The sequence below is a fragment of the Myotis daubentonii genome, chromosome 4, assembly GCF_963259705.1.
Source record: "Myotis daubentonii chromosome 4, mMyoDau2.1, whole genome shotgun sequence".
Lineage (NCBI taxonomy): Eukaryota > Metazoa > Chordata > Mammalia > Chiroptera > Vespertilionidae > Myotis > Myotis daubentonii.
In genome coordinates, this window is record NC_081843.1 from 89,029,327 (window position 1) to 89,050,697 (window position 21,371).

General features: G+C 44.3%; 1 protein-coding gene across 1 annotated transcript in view; it reads left to right on the forward strand.

The window, feature by feature from the left end:
- Window positions 1–19,426, forward strand: part of IRX1 (iroquois homeobox 1) — a 58,510-nt gene extending 39,084 nt beyond the window's left edge. The window contains exon 4 of the mRNA XM_059694658.1: window positions 19,399–19,426. Coding sequence (XP_059550641.1) covers window positions 19,399–19,411 — 13 coding nt within the window. The 3' untranslated portion in view covers window positions 19,412–19,426. The remainder of the gene's footprint in view (window positions 1–19,398) is intronic.
- The last annotated feature ends 1,945 nt before the right edge of the window (window positions 19,427–21,371 follow it).

Genomic DNA, 21,371 nt, shown 5'->3' on the forward strand with positions numbered 1-21,371 from the left:
GTCAAGGAGAAAAAAGGAGTAGGAGGAGGTGGGGATAACGGTCAGGGGAAGATGCCCCCTGAAGTACCTTGATGGAAACAGAAAGCATTAGTTAGAGAGCACTATAGGCCTCGTGGTGCTCAGGATGGAGGCTTCACCATCAGTCTGACTCTCCCGGCTCTGAAATTCCCTCCCCTCTGTCAAACTGACCTGGGTGAGGCAGCCTAGAGCCCAGTGAACATTTTAACCTGAGGTTTAGTTGGGACATCTTAGTTGGGCTTAGTGACTGACTATGCATAAGTGATTTGTGAACTGGCTACTATAGTCACACAGCTTGATGGGAATGTGCTCAATGTCACCTATGGGCCACCCCATATAAGTTGGGTGTGAAGATGCGGGGCCAGAGCACCAGCTCACAGCGAGTGTGTCCCTGAGTGCCTGCACTGGAAATCAGGCCTGAAGTGCAAGGTGCAGACATTCTTCCAATCGCAACTGTAAACCGCTGCAGGTGGGGGGCATTTGTTTCTCCTCCGGGCTTGTTCTACACAGGAAACACCACCTTTCAGAAATGTTCTTCTCTGTGTTTCATGCTCCACTGTAAATGCTGGAGGTTTCTCTCTCTCTCAGTGGAAATAGACCAAAATGGACTTCACCAGGATTTGCTTGTGGAGCACAGACTTGTTGCATTACCACAAAACGCAAGTCCACCTGTGTACATCAAAGCTACAAAACGCACTTCAATCAGCCAGGCTCCATCATCGATTGTTCCCTCAGCAGAAGAATGAGATCAGTAAATCACTGTCACAAAAGAAGCGATAGCAATGGGGGAAGAGGGTGTGATGGAAGTGTGCCTGGCAGTTGATTAATATGTTATCATTTTGGGTTTTCTGATATATGTGGTCTACTTCAAACTTAAAATTTCTAATTTATTTTATACTAGAGGCCCAGTGCATGAAATTCGGGCATAGTGGGGCCCCTCAGGTTGGCCTGCAGAGATTGGGCATCAGCTCATGCCCACAGCCTCACAGCCCCGCAGCCCTGCCTGGCACCCTGCCTTGGCCTGGTGCCACCCGCTCACCCCATCCCCTACCACTGCCACTGGCCACTGTCTGTGGGGCGATCAGCCGGGCAATTGGACCCCCGCTTGCACCTGCCTTGGCCTGGCACCACCGCTCACCTGCTCCAGCATCCCACTGTGGTCCTGCTCTAGTCAGGGCCCATCAGGGCCAGCAGCACCTCCACTGCCACCCACTGCCAGCGCCACATCGCCAACACCTGCCATGTTCCGTGCCACTCCCTGGTGGTCAGCACACATCATAGCAAGTGGTTGAACTCCTGGTCGGTCGAACTCCCAATCAATGACCGCCCGAGGGGACAATTTGCATACTAGGCTTTTGTTATATAGGATTTTTGTTCTAAATAAATATCCACTCTTGTGCTAAATTTTATTGTTGTTGTTTTTTTCCCTTGAAATGCCCCTACCTTTCTTCCCTGCCCCATTCTTGTATAAGCTTCTGTCACCCCAAATCTGGATATTTCTTGACCTGCATATATTGAGGGGATGATCTTTCCAGGTAGAGAGAAGCAAGTGCCAAGGTCCTGGAGTGGAAGTGTGCTTGACTGTCCATGGAACAGAGAGAGGCCACTGCCTGGAATGAATGAATGAGTGGATGAGTGGAGCAGGCAATTAGAAAGGTGGTCCATGGACACAGCCTGGGTGGGACTGTGGAGATTTTGGTCATGCTTTGGGCTCTCACAAAGAGAAAAATGGGGAGTGCTGGGTTTAAAAAGTAGCCTCATCCCACTCATGCCTTATGGGATAATTCTGGCTGCTGTGTTAAGAACTACTCTTAGGGGTGTCCATGGGCTGTCCCAGCTTTCTGCTCCTGATATATACCCAAGTTATTCAGATTGGGTCAGTTCTCCTGGAATATTTCTTCCTATTGAATCTAGAAGATATTTGATAATGCTATGAAAGTGACTTCTAAACACATTTTCACAGAAATGTAAGGTCAGTTTTGGTCAAAGGAAAACCAGAATTCAACAGCTATGTTTTAGAAATGGACAAGGAAGAATTTGCCTGACCCCACCTGGCCAGTTCTGCAGGTACTTGTGGACACTGAGTCATAGTGTGGACCACAGTCTCTACTCTGGATAAGGGGTGAAAGTGCAGGACTTCCAACAACAAATGCATGTTATTGGACTGGATTGCATGTTGCCCAATATTCAAGCAACATCCTGGATGCAGTACACTTTCATTTTAAATTAAACGTTTTCCTTTATTTTGAGATAATTGTAGAATTACATGCACTGGAATGAAATAATACAAAGGGATCCCTTTTACCATGTTTCCCTCAACAATAAACATATCTAAAAACTGGAGTGGAAAATCGCAGCGTGACATCGACACTGGTTAACTTACTGGTCCTGCCCTGATTTCCCCATTTTGCACGTGCTCATTTGTGTGGACATATATGTTTCTAAAATTTTATCACCCATATAAATTAGCATATGGAAAACCCCATCAAAGTGTGGACACTTCCATTAGCACCAGAATTCCACCTGATGCTCTGTCCCTTACAGCCACAGCCACAGCCACTTCCTCTTGCCCCACCCTCTTTAGCCCTGGAAACCACCAATCTGTTCCCCCCTTTCCAGGATTCTGTAATTTCCAGAATGTGACATAAATGGAATCACACTGTATGTAACCTTTCAGCACTGGCTTTTGTTTCTTTTTTCTTCACTCAGCATAAATCCCTTGAGATTCATACAGTCTGTTGTGTATATCGATCCTCCATCCTTTGTTAAAAATTCTATTAAATTTATTGGGGCAACATCCTATGTAATAAAAGGCTAATATGCAAGTAGACCAAACAGCGGAGCAACCAAACAACCGGTTGCTATGACATGCGCTGACCACCAGGGTGTGTGTGTGGATCATGGTGGGTGTGGGCAGCAGGCAGCAGAGTGCAGAACATGGCGGGCATTGGCCACGGCGGGATGGTGGAGCAGGTGAGTGGGGGCATCAGACCAAGGTGGGACGTTGGTCGCTGTCATCGGGATGAGCCTCTGGTAGTTACTGAAAATTCTTTGCTTCTGCACGCTGTGGTCCTGCCCGACACTCGCATCCACTGCCGGTGCCCGGCACCGGCCCCAATCACTCGGCACCATCAGTGGGTGCGAGCAGCAGCTGCTGGCCCTCATTACCCCTCAGGGATTCTCCATCTCCCCCTGCTCCTGAGGGGCCATTGGGGCCAGCAGCTGCCTCTTGCACCTGTTGCCAGCACCAGCCCCAATTGCTCCACGTTGTCAGTGGGTGCGAGCGGGGCTGGCGCCTTCAGCGCATGGGAGTGGTGGCAGCAGGAGTGGGGCTGCCAGCAGGGCAGACGGGACCAGGGGACGCGGTGGGAGTGGGTGGTCAGGGATGCAGAGGATGGGCCGAGACCTGCCCTTGTGCCCACTGCAGCCTCATGGCCCAAAGTTCCTTTCAAGGTGCATGAATTCATGCACTGGGCCCCTAGTTGGTTAATACAATTATGTAGGTTTCAAGTGTACAATTCTATAATGCATCGTCTGTATGTAGCATTTGTATGTAGCATCCACTGTGTGGATGGGCAAGATACTGTTTAAAAGACGTATCTCACTATTATGATCCCAGGGAGGAAATCCAAAGGAAAAATTCCCCAACCATTTTCAATGATTGCAGGGTCTTGGAGATAAGTTTATGTCACCACAAGAGGCATTACTCATGTGACTCTGGTGACTGACAAGAGTGGTGATTTAGAAAATCAAGCAGGATCCCATGATACCCACCTTGATGCCCTGAGTCACCCAGAGGAGTGGGACAGTTCCAGCTGTGGGCCATTTGAGATCCTGGTGCTTGTTGGGGGATGGATGCTACTGTGGCAGGGGGCCTTGGGGATAAGGCTGAGGCTTCCCCGTTTGCTTCGGCACTGGGAGACGAAGCTGCTGCTCCTTGAGGAGTGTGTGTAAGTATTTTTCTCCTGGGGTCACCTCCTGCGACATGGAAAGTACCCGAGGGATATAAATGTGTGGCAGTAAATATCTGCAAACAGAGAGGGCAAGTCCGTATAATTTCCCCCAGATGTGAAAAAGCCCCAGCAGTTTATTTGGTTGCATTTGGGTACCACTACCTTCCGTTCTCTGAGAATAAATTGGTTAATTTTGCGGAGTGCTTTGGAAGTTCACGGTGCTATAAAATGCTCATGATGTAAGCAGGCCCCGTGTGTGCACTAGAAGGGAAGATGGGGCAGAGGGGCTGTGGCTGGTAGTTTGCATAGTAAATTTGATGATTGCTTTTGGAAATTATGCTTTCTTATTTATAAGTCTTGTCAAAGAAATAAATTGAATGGAATCACCAGATGGCCCTCCATATAGTCTTTATTGCCTAGAACCGTCTTTAGAGAGCTTTTGTTATAGGAACTGGAAACCTTCAGATGGTGAAACACGGAGGGAAAAGGACACAGTGCCTAATTTCAATGATTGTCACGACCGTCTATTTATTTGCTCAGTGAGGTGAGGGGGAGACCATCTCATTTAGACTTATTAAAGGGCCCAGAAGTGTAACACTCTTCAAAGGGGTCACTATAAATATGCCACATACTGTATTTCATAGAGTTTATGGGAAAGGAAATTGAAATCTCCTAAAAATAGAATTGAATCTTGTCCAAACAATATTGGATACACCAAACGAGTGTTTTTGTTATTACATATAACAGGCTGATATTCCCAGCACATTTTCATGAACCTTTAGTTTGTTTTCATAAATTTTGGACTTCCCTACAATTCTTAGGTTTCTGACAATTATCAGCCAGCATGAGCTGGCTTTAAAAAAGGAAAATGAAAGACTCTTTAATGGCAGTGCTGTCACCTCTTCCTATGATAGCGGGGGAGCCACCACAGGGCCAGGGTACAAATCCTCACTGGTCTGGACATGTCCTGGGTCTGGACACAGAAATAGACAGAGTCTCCACCTGGGGAGCCCCTTGTCCCCATTGACAGTGGAGACTGGTGTCCTGAGATACCACTGCCATCTTAAGAGCAGGAGGCATGATGACTACTAGAAATGAGTAGTCAAGGGATGTGTAGAGGTTTGGACTCGGCACTTGCAAGCTTTTGAACCACTCACCAGCAGACAAGACACCTGTTACATCAGAAAAATAAAGCTTCACTAGTTGAAGCCAGTCTTTCTAGGCTCTTGTGGCCAAATACATTATCCTCTGACTAGTCACCCCCTGGGACAAGTTAGGGAAGAGGTACATGGTCAGGAATTATTGTTGAGCATGAACAAGTATGGCCTGCGCTTCATATTAGACAAGCAGCAGCATTCTGTTGTATCTACAACCACGTCTGGACGCTTGGACCTGGGTAGGGGCATGGAAGATGGAAGGAAGGAGGCCTTTCCCCCATATTTTCAAGGTAATGCCTAAAATCTGAACTTCATGCAACCAATTCGGTGGCTCTCCTCTGCTTTCTGCTTAAAGGAGGCCTTAGCAGTTCACAAAGGAGTCCTGGTTTCCTTCGTTTCTAGAAATCTCACACTCAGCAGTGTGAACATGAGTGGCTCTCTATATAGGGGCACATTCTCTCAGCATGTATTGGTGTTGACATGTTTATTTTAATTTCTGTTTCTTGAAAATGTACACAAATAAAGGTTGTATAAACCATTTGTACTTGCCTTTATACACATAACATTCAAAATCGGACCCTAAATAAAGCTTTACTCTCAGTGATATTTAAGTTAATAACATCACTGTGGTTGTTTGGTTTAAATTAAGTGGCTGCTCACAGTGTGAATATCATTCTGACTTCCGGGGCCCTGTTTCTTGTTTGGCAAACATCCTCTGCGTTATGTGCTGACAAAACTCCTCGTCACTCTCTTCTTTGAACGATAGAAAAATATCCTGTCAGTCACCACGGTGTTAACTGGACTTTGCTTGGTACAGAAGAATGACTTGTTAAGCAATTCCAATTCTGTCTTTTTTTTTTTTTTTTTTTTATAAAACAGAGCTGACAAAAATAGGTTCTTCTCTTTTTGATTATAATTGAAACTAAAATGCAACATTAAAAATATCTTGTAATAGAAACAATGCACGGATTTCTGAGGGTGTCTATGGCATAGTCCTAATCTGAAGAACAATATTATTAAGGAAAAATAAACTTTTTCTGGAGCTTTTAGGTCTTAGCAACTAAAATCCAAATTACCTTAAGAGTTATGCAGGTGTGACCTTGAATTGATCGGCATGTTTTTGTGGGGACACACTTTATTACATTTATAGGGAGGTAGCTCACGGATGCTATAGTATAGAATATTAATAGCAGTAGGATTCCTTTTTTGGTCAACTCACCAGGCTTGTTCAGTGCAGGGGCCTCCTTTGTTGGAAAGCCATGTGGACAAGATGCAAGGAAAGAAGGTGACATCATTGATTGAATAATTATTTTTCACTGAACTCTTCCTCACAAATGAATAAAACTGTCTTTAATCTCCCATTAAAAGAAATGTTACTGTCCTCAGAACATTAAATTAAAAATTTAAATACATAGTTCAAAATGACAACAAAATAATAAAAGGGCATGTGGAGAAAAAAATAATCGCCCTTCTGGCTGTTACCATAGCCAGTCAGAGCCCAGGCAGCCAGCTGCAGGGTGAGCACTCTGAGGGATCACTTCAGAGGGGCAGGCTGCATGTGCCCATGCGGGCTGAGCAAAAGATGTAGGTGCACTGGGATCCAGGGTTGCCCTATGGACTCCAACTGTCTCCCTGGGATGGGCAGAGACTGTGTTCAGAGTGGGGAGATGGGCCGAGGGCAAAGACATCTTCAGGTTCTGTAGCCTCCACCACTCCTAACAGGGAACATTGGGAGTCTTCCCCATTGTCCAAGATGGTGCATAGGAGGTTCTCACACTGAGTGCACCAGAAGCTAGAAAGATAAATGTATAGGGCCTGAGCAGCCAAACGTTAGCATGATAATTGGAAAGGAAAAGAGGCTCCCTCCACCCTATCCATATAAGAACCTCTGGCTTGAGCAGGGAGGGGGTTGGTCTTTGAGATGGCAGTACACCATTCTCCCAGGTCGAGGCACCTTAATAAACCTATTTCCTGCCTCACAAGTTTGACTTGTTGCGGCAGGCAGCTGAACCTGCATTTTAAGTTACACAAGCACTTTACCTGGGTTTTGTGCATCTTCCAGATAATTTTCATTTTATGTACAACCATGTACAAATGCTTTTACACAAATGGTGCATTGCTCTGCACCTTTTAAAAAATTTTTAATTTACTAATGTAACTTTATCCTTCCTCTTGTTAACAGAGACTGTATATCATGAAGTTCCCACAAAATTTAAAAACTTGGGTTGTGGTAATAATTTTGTTGTTCACCATCCCATGACCATTTTGGATGTTCTCAGTAGATTCCTTCAACATGATCATGCAAATTTGGGATTCATGAGCAAACTCCACTTGGAACTCAGGAAATCAGTGATAATGAAAGGAGTTTGAACATGTTCTGTATCTCTGTTTTTCCAAATACTTGCTTATTTGATGGGATTCTGTGCCTTCCTGCAAGGAGGACCAGCAGAATCATAGCAAGGCTGCCCAGAGCCAGAGCCTGCAGCTCAGCTGTTACATGGCTGGTGATGTCTGCGTGAGAAAGCGGAGGGTGAACAAAATGTCCCTGTACCTCTCACCCCTGCAAGGTCCTCTCTTCATTCCATTTGATACCTGCCTTTCTAGACCATTCCTTCCTGCATTAAATGTGATTAATCTCACTTTCTTAATCACTGGTTTACATTGATACATTGTTGTGTCAAGGATCCTGGTTTCCCTCATAGAGAAAGCTCAAGTCCTCAAGTCCTCCCCTGGGTGGTTCTGGCCTTGGCTTCTCCATCTTGCCTTCCAGATCCTTCCTGTGCAGTTTCTTAAGCATACCCAAGGTCTCCTTCTTGGTGTGTTTGTGCTGGCTGTTCCCACCTGGCTGTCCCTCCCCCACCTTCCTGCAGGACTTTTCCCCTCCCTCCCAAATGCCACCTTCTCCAGGAAGTCTGCCCAGAACACCCTGTTTTCACCTAGCTTGTTCCTCTGACACCCTGTTTCTTTTGCATTTTTCATCATGCATATAGATAATTTGTTTATTCATATGTTTATTTTTATGGCAATTTTTCTCACCCAGAAGGTAACTCCCAGGAAAGAGGGATTGAGGGTTTTTGTACATCTTGTTTCCCGACAGATCAAAAGTGCCTCAAATAAACATCTTTGCCAAAAAAATGAACACACAAGTGAGTCTGTGTTAATATGGACAGCATGTGAGCAGTGGCCTCAGCACATCCCCAACATAGCCGAGGGTTCCTGGTGCCTCGCTGCCCACACCTGCCCACTTCCTAAGGTGAGAGATTACAAGAGAGTCTGGCACTGTTGCCTTCCCTTCTCTCAAGCTGCCTTTCAAGCTTAATATATTAAATTATAAAACAAACTACTAGTTGGAGAGACCATGAAATCAGGAGGATTGTTTTCAAACAGAAAAGGGAATCTAGTGAGGAAAAGTGAAGCCTTAGAGAAGATGAGGTCTGTGGGCTTTGCTCCACCATGTGGCTCCTCACCTGTTTGAAGGCTTCTATACATGTCACTCCTGTGCTGTTAGAAGTTTAGTCTTTTGTTAAATAATTTAGAGTTCTTGGGGGTTGCCAATCAGGGCAGGATTAAAGCTGGATATTCCTTTCTTGGTCCTGTTGGTCTGTGGCTACATATTTTCAATAACAAAACATCTTCCGGAAACACGATTTCCATAGGAAAAAATTAGCATTTGATACAGATTAATCCTGCTGAGTGTGGTTCTCTCAGGGTCACGGCAAGAGTTCCACTTTTGCAGTGGTCACAGTGAAAGGAAATGCTCAATGAAATAAAATTAAAATTTATGAATGTCTTCTTTCTCTACTGTTTTCTTATTTTTATTATGCTAAGGTGGAAAGTGCTTCTTATTAAGTTGATGACTACCTAATAATTGATTTGATGTTGGGATTATTAGAAAAATCTACTTGTAATAGTCTTGGGAAAGCATGTACATCTAGATCTTAGCTTATAACTTGTCTCATGAGCTTGTTACTTTAGGCAAGAAGAGATCAATCTAAACATTATTAACAAGCTTCAACGATAGCACAAACCATGACTCCTATTGGCCATTAGCATCTTCAGGCAGCTATTTGTGAACTATAGGACCTTACATAAAGCATCCCTAACCAGAATTTCTCACTGTGTTCATAAAATCTCCTAATGTTACATTTTGGTGATTTATTCCACATTCTTGATCCATTTGGAATAGACAAATTGCAAGTTGTACAATATCCATCTTTGATGAAATTTCCCTCTGAGGAAAGATAGCAGTAGCTGCTACTTATCGAGTGCTCACTATGGCCGAACTTGTGTAAGCTTTTTACATGTAGTATCTCATTTATTTCTCACAGCAAAATTAGGACATGGATGCTATTAACAAGGATTTAGAGATGGGGGACAAGGACTCCAACAGGTCCATGGATGTCTGGACCCCGCAGTTGCTCAAAAGATGACACCTAAAACTCAGGCTGTCTGATGAGCAAAGACCTTATTCTTAACCATGTGCATTCAGGTTTTAGAAGGAGAAGGAAGGGGAACCATGAAGGCGAGGGTTAATGATGCAAAGCCCACTATTTGGTAGACATAATAGGCATTTCTACATTTAACCATATACCAGCCTCAAGGCAAGCTTAAAGGGTGTGGTGATAACCTCCATTTTGGATGCAAAAGCAGAAACTCAGAGAACCTAAGGAATGTTCTTGAGGTCAGGTAGACAGTGAGCAGGATTTGAATTCAGACTTGTGGGCTTCCCATCAGTGCTAGCTAGCTCCACATGATGCATCTCTTCCCTGAGGCTGTGCCTGGCCCACCATCCACTCCTTGTTGATTTTTAAACCTAATTACAATTTCTCTGTCTTTGTCTTGAAACTACAAAATGAACTCAGTCTCCTTCAGTGTGTTGGTGGGGACACGAACAAGAATTAGAGTTTATAAACATGTCCCATGGGGGCATTTTTCTAACTGCGTTTTGATTTGGGCTTTCTAGCCAGCAGAGATTTGCCCTTACACATCTGAAGCCCGTCTCTGAGATGCTGCAAGTGATCCAGCACTGACCAGTTCCTTCTGGGGGCATGTGGGAGAGCTGGGGAGAACCTGCAGAAGCATCCTGCCCTCTCTTTCCAACACAAGGAGCCGCTGCCCCTGGGGCTGTCGGCACAGCCTCCACCCACCCAGGGCCCTCCAGCCGCCAGGCATAGAGCCTAGGTACCCGGCAGCTGGCCTGAGATCTGATGCCTCATCACTCCGTGCTCTTTCCTCTGAATCTTAAAGTAAATAAAGATGTTTATGTTTCAAGAGCAAAAGATCAAAACTTGTCAGGCTTGTCACAGCCAGGCAGCCATCACACGGGGGACCCTGTGTGTTTCTTTGAGCTTCAGGATGACTTTCTTGGGGTTAGAGCAAGAACCGGGCACCATTCAAGTGGGATCGCAGAGGATGACACTGTCCACATGCAAACAGCTCTGTCATCCAGGTGTGGTCCTGGAGAGAGATTGCTTCAGTCTGTCTTTCTTCTCCAATTCTTTTCTTCAGAAATAATGCTTGTTTGGCCAAGAAACTCCCTCCCTTCTTGCTCCCTCTCACTGCCCTAGACTGCATTTGAAACACCCTTTTTAGGACTTCTCCTCTGTTTCCCAGGGGCCATATCACCTTTGAGCTGTGGCAGTATGGCTGCAGTCAGGGTGGAGGAAATGTGAAAGAAGCAGGTCCTCTTCCCTGGGATTTTAGCAGCCTCTCAAAGTTGTGCTGGATCTCCAGCCTCAGCTTCCAAAGTTTGAATTGGCCAGAGCACAGAAAGGCAAGTGGGTCTGGCCATCATTTAAAGGGACACTACCTCTCAGAGTCATGCAGGGATGGCCTTGGAAAGAGGCACTCCTTACATATTGTGCCCAGCACCAAGCTGCCTTACCCCATCCTGGCCTCAAGCTAGAGCCAGTTCGCATTGATGAAGGAGCGCTGCCCCTGTATCTCTTCCCAACTCAGTGACCTGTGATAGTAGCCAAGGTGATAGCAATGTTTACACAAGGGAAATAGGCTAACATTACAAATCAGCTACTCCCTCCCTGTCCACCTCACCCCAGCCCTTCATCTAAGTTCTGCTAACCTGGTTATTAAACATACATCTTGCTGAGGTATGGCTGGTTTTAGAATGGGGAAGATGAACACTTTGAGTGAGTATATGTCATGTCATAGTGGGAAGGTGGGGTGTACCAACCCAGTGAAATAAGTGCCTCTTGCTATACTGGAAATGCATCACCCCATCGGACTACCAATCCAGCCACTGGAGACTGGTCAGTGGGGGAGGTTTGAAGGAAGGCCCTCCGGGAATCCATTTCAGGAGGGAGTCTCCATCTTTGAACATCTGTAGGCAGGTAGATATTCCAAGAGGAGATAAAGTTCCCCCAAAAGATGCCTTGGCATAGGCATTCCCAGAGGACAAGTTGTTTTTGGCCTTTTCTCTTCTTTTGCTGCTGAAGGGGGCCTGCAGGTGCTGCAGCACAGACACCTCAACACTCCTTGGGATCTTCTGGTCTGACAGAGGTGGCCAGGTATTGTGTTCCTGAGTGGGAAAGGCCTTGCCTGGAAATGCGAGGTCACTTTCTGATGCTGGTGACATCTGCTGTGTGACCCTCCACTGTTTTTGGCTACAGTTCAGCATTCAGCTCTTTGATGTTCAGTCTGTCTCTCAGAATCATCACTCCCCCAGATAACTGTCTGTCCCCAGAATCATCACCTACTCCATCTTGGTAACTGTGTCTCCTAGAATCATCCCCCCCACTAGATAACTGTCTCCCTGAACCAGCACTTTGCCAGCTCAGTGACCGTCTGTCTCCCAGAATCTGCCTGTGAGCCTATCTGAGACTCCAGCTGCTTGGTCACCAGACGGGAGCAGAGTCTCTTTGCTTCCCCAGGTGTACTATGCCCACTGTGGGGCTGTCTTCAGCCTTGGCCATTTTCCATTCTTAGGCCACATAGCCCTCCCATCTATAGGCCTGTCTTAGTAAGCTTGAGCGACCATAACAAAATACCGCAGCCTGGGTGGCTTATGAGCAGACAGTTATTTTTCACAGTTCCAGAGATGAGTGGTTCTGGATGAAGGTTCCAGCAGATTCGAACTCTGGTGAGAACTCTCTTCCTGGCTTGCCTCTGGCTGTGTCCTCACATGGCCTGGTTGCCATGAGTGCCCATGGAGAGAGAGAGAGAGTTCCTGGTGTCTTTTCTTATAAGGACATGGTTACATTGATCAAGCCCCCATACTTATGACCTCATGTAATCTTAATTATATGTTTAGAGGCCTCATCTCCAAATAGAGCCACACTAGGGGTTAGGGCTTAATGCATGGATTCTGGGAGGACACAACTCAATTCCTAAGAAAACTCAAAGATGTGGGGACAGGACAGACTGGACTTGGGAAAGGCCTACTTGGTCTGTGGTTGGGAGCTGTCCTTGAAGATACAAATTCATTGTGAGTAGGGAGGGGGTTGGGGGCAACAAATGCCTCACACACACTGACAGAGGAGTAGAGGCACAAATATTCCCAGTGAGCCAGCTCTTCTTCCAGATCCTGAGTGAACCCTTCACCTGGCTGCTGACTGGGGGAGCTGAGTGGACTGGGAAGACCGGGCTCATTTCTGTGAAAATCTTCCAGGTTCAGACAAATTCAGGGGCTAAAATCCTGGATCTTTCCTACCCTCCCACATGGGCCTGGAGTCCCCAGGTCAAATGGCATCCATTTAGGAATTTAACTTATGGAGAAAATTCACCAGGTGCACAGGGTAGTAGTGATGTTCTTCCCAGGGTTGTGGGAGCTGCACCCTAGCTACAGCTTCATACATCAAGGATAGGCTCACAGAGGTCAGCAGCATTGCCAACCGTCCATCCCTGGCCTCCACCACTGCCCCGTGCTAGAATAGTGCTTCACTCATTCTGGGCACTCACACATATTTGTCAAATGAACGAATGAATGCATTGTACAATAGATTCTTGCATTTGTAGTATATTAAAATAAACAATCAGAAGCATATCTCTTTTGACATGTTTGTCACAGTGATTCATATCCAACAAATGCCTTTTAAGCAAAGTGAATTCGACATGTGAAGTTTTTGGTGGTTAATAATCATATACATTTTGATGAAGTGGGATCACTCAAGCAAGACAAAGATGCATCCAATATTCAATTTCCCTTTATTCTAATAATTCCTTTTTATACTGATGTGCTAGCTACTTTCCCTACTTCCCTCCTGCTCTCCTCCCATCCTTCCTTCTTTATTAATTTTTTCATTTACAATCTTTTCAATCAATAATTCAAGCAATCAATCAATTCAAATGTCCATTTACCATAGGGGTCTCAGTTGGCTCATTCCAAAAAAGACGCCAGAAAGCAGAACAGAACCCTTATAATGCCCAATTAAATTGATGTCACAGGTATTTTCAATGGGACAAGTGTTCACCAAATTACTATTTTCTCCTGGGATGGTTGCAGGATTGTTCATATACCTTTTCTGCTCTACTGATGTCTGCCCACCCATCTTTATCTATTGAATGAGTTTTCTTCTGCTTCTGTGACCCATGCCTACCAGTTATTTAGGACACACATGGAAATTTCCCTTCTAAACCGCTGCTTACAGTTTTCATGGAGTTAGCTGATGGCTTTTTTATTTTGTTCCTTCTGAAAAATTGTTATTTTCAGAATAACTGGATAACTCACATGGGTGGAGTGTAGATCTTGAGTACTCTGTGAAGAAAAATAATTAATCCACAAATTAGGCTTTGATCTGACCCCAAGAGCATGGTGTTATGAAGTATTTTCTCCTCTATTTTTATTGGCGAGGCATTTACACACAGCTTCCTCTGAACCTCAGCTGCAGGGTGAATGAAGAGTCCCATTCATCTGGGACACATGGTGGCAGGGGCTTTGATGGGCACAGGGCATCACCCCATCTCTCAGATGGAACTGCATGGAGCAGCCACTGGATCCCTTCCAGAGCAACGCTGCTCTGCCTCCTGATCACTTAATCCATCAGCGGGAAGGCCCAGGGATATAAAACATCTCGTTCTTTCAAGTGTTTCCAGATATGAGAACAACCCATCGCCTTGGTTCTTTGTGAATCTGTTCTCTTCAAGGAGAGGAATGTGGAATCAGAACCAGCTGAGGTTAGGGCATGCCAATCAACAGTTTGTATTTAGGAAACCTAAAAATTACACTTAAACCCATAGCTATTGTTCAGCTTTTATCAGCGTATGAACAATTTTTGGGCTGAGGTGATAGGACAGGCTGAGAAAGCAATCCGACTGGGTTCTCTATCCTAGGCTCCCAGCTCAGCCAATTTCTTCATCGGTAAGAGGGGGTGGTGAATAAAAGTACATGCCGTAGATGCTGTGAGGATCGGTGAGAACACACACGGAGTGTTGTAACCAACAGCTTGACTCAGAGTGAAAATCTACTTGGATGTACCAGGGTGTGGGTAGGACATGCCTAGTGGACTAGAGTGGCTTCATCCACATTGTGGGTAGCATTGTGACTGAGGCTTCAATGCCCAGGGGGTGTCTATAGAGGGAGCTTGGAGAAGCTCGTGGAAGGTCATACCTGCCACATTGGGCAGACAGCTGTCCTCAGTGCATGACTCCTGCATTCCCAGTCAGTGGACATTCCATGTCTGCCCCAGGATGGAAAAAGTCGTTTCTCACACTTTCCCGCATAATCAGCAAATGGAGCCTGGTGAGGGCTTTCTTGGAACAAGTACGTTGTCACTCCTCGCATGGCACCTCGTGACTCCCCAGCTCTGGGTCCTCTGCAGCCAAGGCAGGTGGAGGCCCTGCCCGCCAGATCCTGGGAGGGCTTTGGTTGCTCCCAGGGAGGTTGGCTGATGGCTTTTTAATTGGACTTGGAGTCTGTTGACATAAAGAAAGAGTCAACAACATTCAATTTGGAGGGGGCGGAGGGCAAAAGAATTATTTTGCATTTTAATGCTTCCAGGAAACTTGTGTTAGTTTTCTCTTTTAATTTTATTTTTCTTTCCTGTTTGGGCAACACTGAGAAGCTTAGAAATGGTCTTAGGATCTTTATAACAGTGATCTTTTTTCCAAGTTAATTTTGGCAGGACAAAAGTTGTTTTAGTCTCACTTTGGTTGATAAATGACACTTGTTTTAATTTTACGTTGTAGAGAATTGATTCAAGATGAGTTGTAATTTTGAAAGGATGCTGCCTAATAGAGTTCCTGTTTTGACTAGTCCAAAGAAATTCTCACATGAGATAGTGAGACCTTTAATTTAGATTATGTTACAAGGGATCTAAGCATGATCGTGGAGACCAGTCTGAGTTCTGGATACAGTCAGAGTTCAACCGGCTCATCACTTCCTGGCCAGGGTATGTGGGGCACAGAACCCCAGCTTCCGGGCACCAGCTTTCTTATCGGTAAAATGGGGTAATCGTGCCACCCCTTGGCTGCTGTGAGGAGTGGGTGAGATGATGGTTATAAAGTGCTCATCCAGGGGTGGGAGCCTGGTCCGTGATACGTGGCACAAATGTGGCAACAACTGCTCTTTATTCCTCGTGTGCTTCTCTCTGTTTCTGAATCTGTGTGTGTGTCTCTCTCTGTTTCTACCCCTGTGTCTCTGAATTTCTCTCTCAACTGGTTCCCTTGGATTCTGGGAGGCTGGTGGGGTTCTGCAAAGAGGGACGGAAATAGAACAAACATGAGGTACCGTGGTGGTGCCAGCATTGGAGCTAGGCTGCTGACTTTATTAGAACCTTGCCGCCAGAGGTCAAGTCTCTGAGTACTAAAGCTGGCAGTTTCATCTGCTCAAGCAGAGACTCTCTTTAAAAAATCTTAAAAATACATATGATTGCATTTGACAGATTTTTTTTTAAAAAAAATTGGATATAACTTCAGTTACCTGCCTACAAAGACACAGCACGTCCCTCTCTCACAGTGGCAAGGCCGAGCACCCTGTGTTGGGCAGCAATTCCAATGCCTGGATGCAGGCCTGGTGCTCATCACTGAGGGTGTCTTTGTCCAGGAGAGGCCCTTTGAATGCCAGCTTAATCCCTCAGCTCCAGGGACATTCTCAGTGTCGACAAGACTGAATTAGCATCAGTTTTCTGGGAGGAAGGACAAAAGGACCCCGCAGGACCACCTCACCTGCATTTTGAAGCAAGGCTAAATATGAACACAATTTAAAACTTAAAAAGTACAGTTCCAGTGCAAGTCATGATCTATTGTTCATAGACATCAACCTTAAGATTTTCAATAAGCTCAGAGATTTTATAGCATGAATCTTCTTGTGCATTTCGTGTAACTGGCTCAGTTACACGAAATGCATAGGGTCATTCATGCAATTAAAGTTTCCCTAAAACAAGAACAGAGTTTGACTCTACTTGAGCATTGATAAGACAGGGCTGTCCTGCATCCCCATCACTCTAGCCCATGTGTGAGGTCTGCTTCTGATGTGAACATCTCCAGATGGGAGGAACGTGCTCATCTGGGTCCGCTCTGTGGCTGATCGCACATTTAGTTGGGTGTTGCCTGTTGGTCAACCCCTGAGATGCCCTGTGCACTGGTCAGCCTGCTGTGCATCAAGGCTGATGTCTGGGCTGTTTGGCTGCAAGGTGCCACTGTGTCAATCCCAGCTCATCAGAAATTGAGGCTATTCCTCTGGGTTTCAATTTTGACCAAGTGAAATGTCAACTCTTTTTTGTTATTATCAGGAAGTCTTTTAATAGATTTTCACCAGTAGCCCTCAGGTCACAGGAAGAAATCCAGGGCAGAAAGATTGGACCAACACTTTCATTTAGCTCTGCTGAAACCAGTTATATCCATCCTCTAAATAGTTGGCCGGGTGCACCCTGAGACTTTTGAAAACCTAACTTTACTCAGGGTGCTCGGGGAAATCTTTGCTAACAAAATGTCATGAGGTTTACAAACCTAAAGATATTTTAGAAAAATGTCTGCTTCCCTTTTGAAGCCTATAGCCTCTCCATCAAATGCCTCTTCCTTGTTCCAGCTGGGTTGCTCCTGAGCTGTCTGAGCCCTGCATGCTGATCTGGAAAGAGCCTTTTCTCCAGGTGCCCCAACATTAGCCTGTGCTGAGGAGAAATCCCTCCTCCCCTCCCCTGGGATGTAGGGAGACTCTTTCTCTCATAACTCCCCTGGGGCAACAAGGGGACATGTCCAGGACCAAAACCTTGCATCTGCATGCCCTCTACACTCAGCTCTTTACACCACCCTTCGCTTTCTCCTTCCCATGTGGACTTCTCTTTGATCTGAGCAAAAATTCATTTTCAAATACTTTATGTTGGATTAGTTTTGCTTTTCTGACTCAATTAGAACATTTTAAGGGGAGGAATCATATGCTGTAATGATTTTATTTCTTTTTTCTTGCTTCTCTTGAACACCACCCCGTAATTGATGATGGCTTTTTTGTTTATTTACTGAAATGTAACATATAGTCAAAATAGTAAATATAATACAAAGGCATGGTAGTAAAACAAACACTTTTAAGCCCATACTAGAAGTTAAGGAGAAATACCAACACCTTTGATAGTTCCTGTATTTTTCCTCTGATCCTGCCCATATCTTGAATTTCCTGGTTCTAACTCCCTGTGGTTCCTTATAGTCCTGCCACGTATGGATGTAACCTTAATCCCATACTATTTTCTATTGTACGCTTTAACTTCATGCAAATGAAATTTCATTTTCTTTAGTCTTTATGCCTTGCTCTTTTTAAATTCAGTATTATGTTTTACCAAGATGCTCATCTCCATTGATGTGTACTGTAGTTCAATTATTTTCACTCTGGGTGCTCTTTCTTCATTTGAGAATACTGCAATTGATCCATTCTCTTGTCCATGAACTTTTGGCTTGTTCTAATTTTTGTTACAACATGCATTCATCTGGAAACCTTCTTGCGCATGTCCCATGAAGCAGATGTGGGAGTTTGTCTAGAGTACACATGTCCAGAAGTGGACATGCTGGATGTTTGGATTGACCAACCAGTTTCATGAAAGGTGTTTGCTTCCAAATCAGCCTGTATGATCTTTTCCAACACTACCTTATCATTGTCAACACTTAGTGTTGGAAGATATATTAATTGTTCCAATCTGGCAGATGTTACCCAGAATTAACATTCTGTGGGCATGTACACAAACTTGTCCTCCTGACTCTATCAGTAGAGCCTCTGCTTGAAGATGAGGCAGCACCTTATGGTGTTTTCTTCCAAAACCACGTCCATGTCCCTTCTGGTCCTCCATACCTCCCAGCCTTTCCTGGGGGTTGAATTGTGATTCATTTACCATGCTTTCCTTTACTCCTTTCCTTTATCTGGGCAGTGGAGAGAAGGTTTATTAATGTCTGCCTTCTCATTTCAATTCTTTTGCGTGTGTTTCAGAAGGGACCATAGTGCATATGTAGATAGCTGTCAACCACCAGTCCTGCTTTTTGACACCAAAGGTTACTTGTCTCCCTTTAAAATATGTATTATTCATACACAGTGGAAGATATTTGTTTGCTTGCTTTCCATATAAAAATATTGAATCCTTAAAGTGACTGTCCAAGTTCTGATAAATCTAAGCCTCAGATTATCATTGGGGCACAAAGTTAGGTATAAGAATAGGATGTACATTGGTGAAAGTAAAAAATATACTTTCTTTGTTTCCTGTAAAATTATTTTTTAAGCTAGAAGTTAGAGAAAGCTATAATTGTGGATTATTGTATTTCCCCTGTAAAAAAAAAAAAAAAAACAACAAAATAGGTGTTGCACCTGCAATTTCTGATCACTCCTGCAGTTTCTTTGACTTATACTTAAAAAAAACACACAAGAAAAAGTACTTGTGGAAAGATGCTATCTTTTCTGGAAGGTGCATCACTACCTTCCAGGTATAGGGGCAAATGGTGGAAACTTGATATACTAATCAAGTAATGCCCAGTGGTAAATATCATAATATAGTTTTGATGGAGAAATGCAGAAAATATTAGATTTGTTCCCTTTGAGAACATAGCTTTATCAGGAAATTACTACTTGACTAATTGGTTTTATGTAAGTACAAAGTTGGTTTATTGGTTAATCTGGGCCCTAAAAAATGTGGTAGTCAATTGTTTCAATGTCTCCTTTGATTGGCACCATCTATGTCTTAAATAATCGTGGTTTTATTCAAGTCAATATTGTCCGCAGTTATCATGCCTTGAGTGGAAACTTTGGCATAACTGTTAGGATAATTAGGCATTGGGGATTATTAGAAGTCTTTATTATGTGAAAATGCCTAAATAACATCTGTTCCAACATTCCTCTTTTTCAGGGCTGCTTTGTAGTTGCCATGTCTTCAGGGACCTTCGAAATAAGCAACAAAGAAATTCAATATACACTGCACTTCATGTAAAGCCCTTTAAACCCATCAAGAGAGTGTGGCCTGGATCTGGGTTAGCCGAAGTATTAGCAAAGAGAGGACTTACCCAAGGCATGCATTCCCCTCCAGTTTTTATACAAACACTCAGCATAGCTTCTCTATTTTCCCTACTTCCAGCAGTACGCATAATTTAAGAACACTGTCTTTACTGCGGCCAGGATCTTTACTCTCTCTACATAACCCTGGCATTTCAACCCCAGGGCTAAGCACTCAGAATAGCTCTTAAATATGTTTTGTATGGCTTTTGTATAACTTGGGATCTGGGTCACATTCCTTCCCATGAAAGGGACACTTTTTGGTGCAAAGTGAAGAGGAAGCATTTTGTTGGCTGAGATGGGGCTAGGGGCTGCCACCAGAAATGGGTGACTACTTGCAATGCTGTCACCATTCCCCAATGGTAAGTGGATCCTGAGTCCACACCTGCCTGGCCCCTGGGCTCCGGCCCTAGTCCCACAACCTGTGGAGGACATGACATTGTCTGTGTTGTACGAAGTGGTGGGACATGGGTTAACTAGCACATGGGCTGCCTGACTATGGAGGCACTAATGTGGGAAGAGTAGTGGCTGTGGCATGTGGGGAGCTGGGAGTGAAGATTCTGTAAGAAAGACAGGTCTGCATGAATGCAGGTCACCCAGGTTGGAGGCCTGGGAATGGGGGCATGTCTCTGCAGGTTCCAGGGGAGTCAGATGCAGGTTCAAGCTCTTTTCTCCTGGTGGCATCCATGTGTTCCCTACTATTCTCCACCATATCTGTACTACTAGCTCTTCCTACTGTACAGGAGGGGAATGGCTTTCTGGCCTTGAGGTCAGCTCTGTTCCTTAGTTGAAGGCAGGGAGCCCCAGAGAGCAGTGCTTTATAGTCTGCCTTAACTGGCCTTGGTTAAAATGATAAATTTTAACACACACACACACACACACACACACACACACACACATATACATACATATATATTTATATATATGTAAATTATATGTCATATATGAATATGCATATTTACTACAAAATATTTATTTTAAGAGATATTAATGGTAAAATGCTATACAACTCATTCTGTTTTTTGCTTCCCCCTTCAGTACTCTGAAGATCTCTCCCTATTACAGAATATTCACATAGTCTATGGTTTCTGACTGCTGCCTACTCACTGTTCCATAGTGTGCAGTGATTTTTACTTATCTTTTACCAAAGCATTGACATTTAGAGTCCCTCAAACTTTGTCACCAGGCATGGTGCCTTGTGTCCTTGTTTTCTCTACTCTCTGATCCCAGGAGCAGAATTGCTGGGTCAGACCATATATATGTACTGAATTTAACTCAGTAGTGCCAGTTTGTTCTCCAAAAGGCTGTGTCCACCTGGGGACCACCTGAGGGCAAGACTCCCCATCCCCCTACCCCCACGTATCTGCCAGCACTTGTCAATCCCTCGTTCAAATACTTTCCAATCTGATGGATGCGATGTGAGATCTTGCTGTTTTACTAATTTTCAATTCTCTAATTATTAACGAACCAGAGCATCTTTGCATATTTTGTTAGCATTTTGGGTTTCCTCTTCATGTGAGTTGCCTCTTCATGTTTTGCTTTCATAGCTAATGTGTTTTTCTCTCTCTCTGATTTATAGGCATTTCTTACATATTCTAGATAATATGGTCCCTTGTTGGTTTTAGATATTGCATATATATTCTCCCAATCTGTTATCTGTTGCTAACCTTGCCCATGTGTTTTCCATTAAAATCAATCCCTATTTAGTGTAATAAATTCAACATATTTTTCCTTTGATTAGATCATTTGTTTTTAATCTTTCTTGCCTCATGAAAATGTATTTTAACATATAAATCTTACTTTAAAGACTATTCTAGATATGTCCGCACA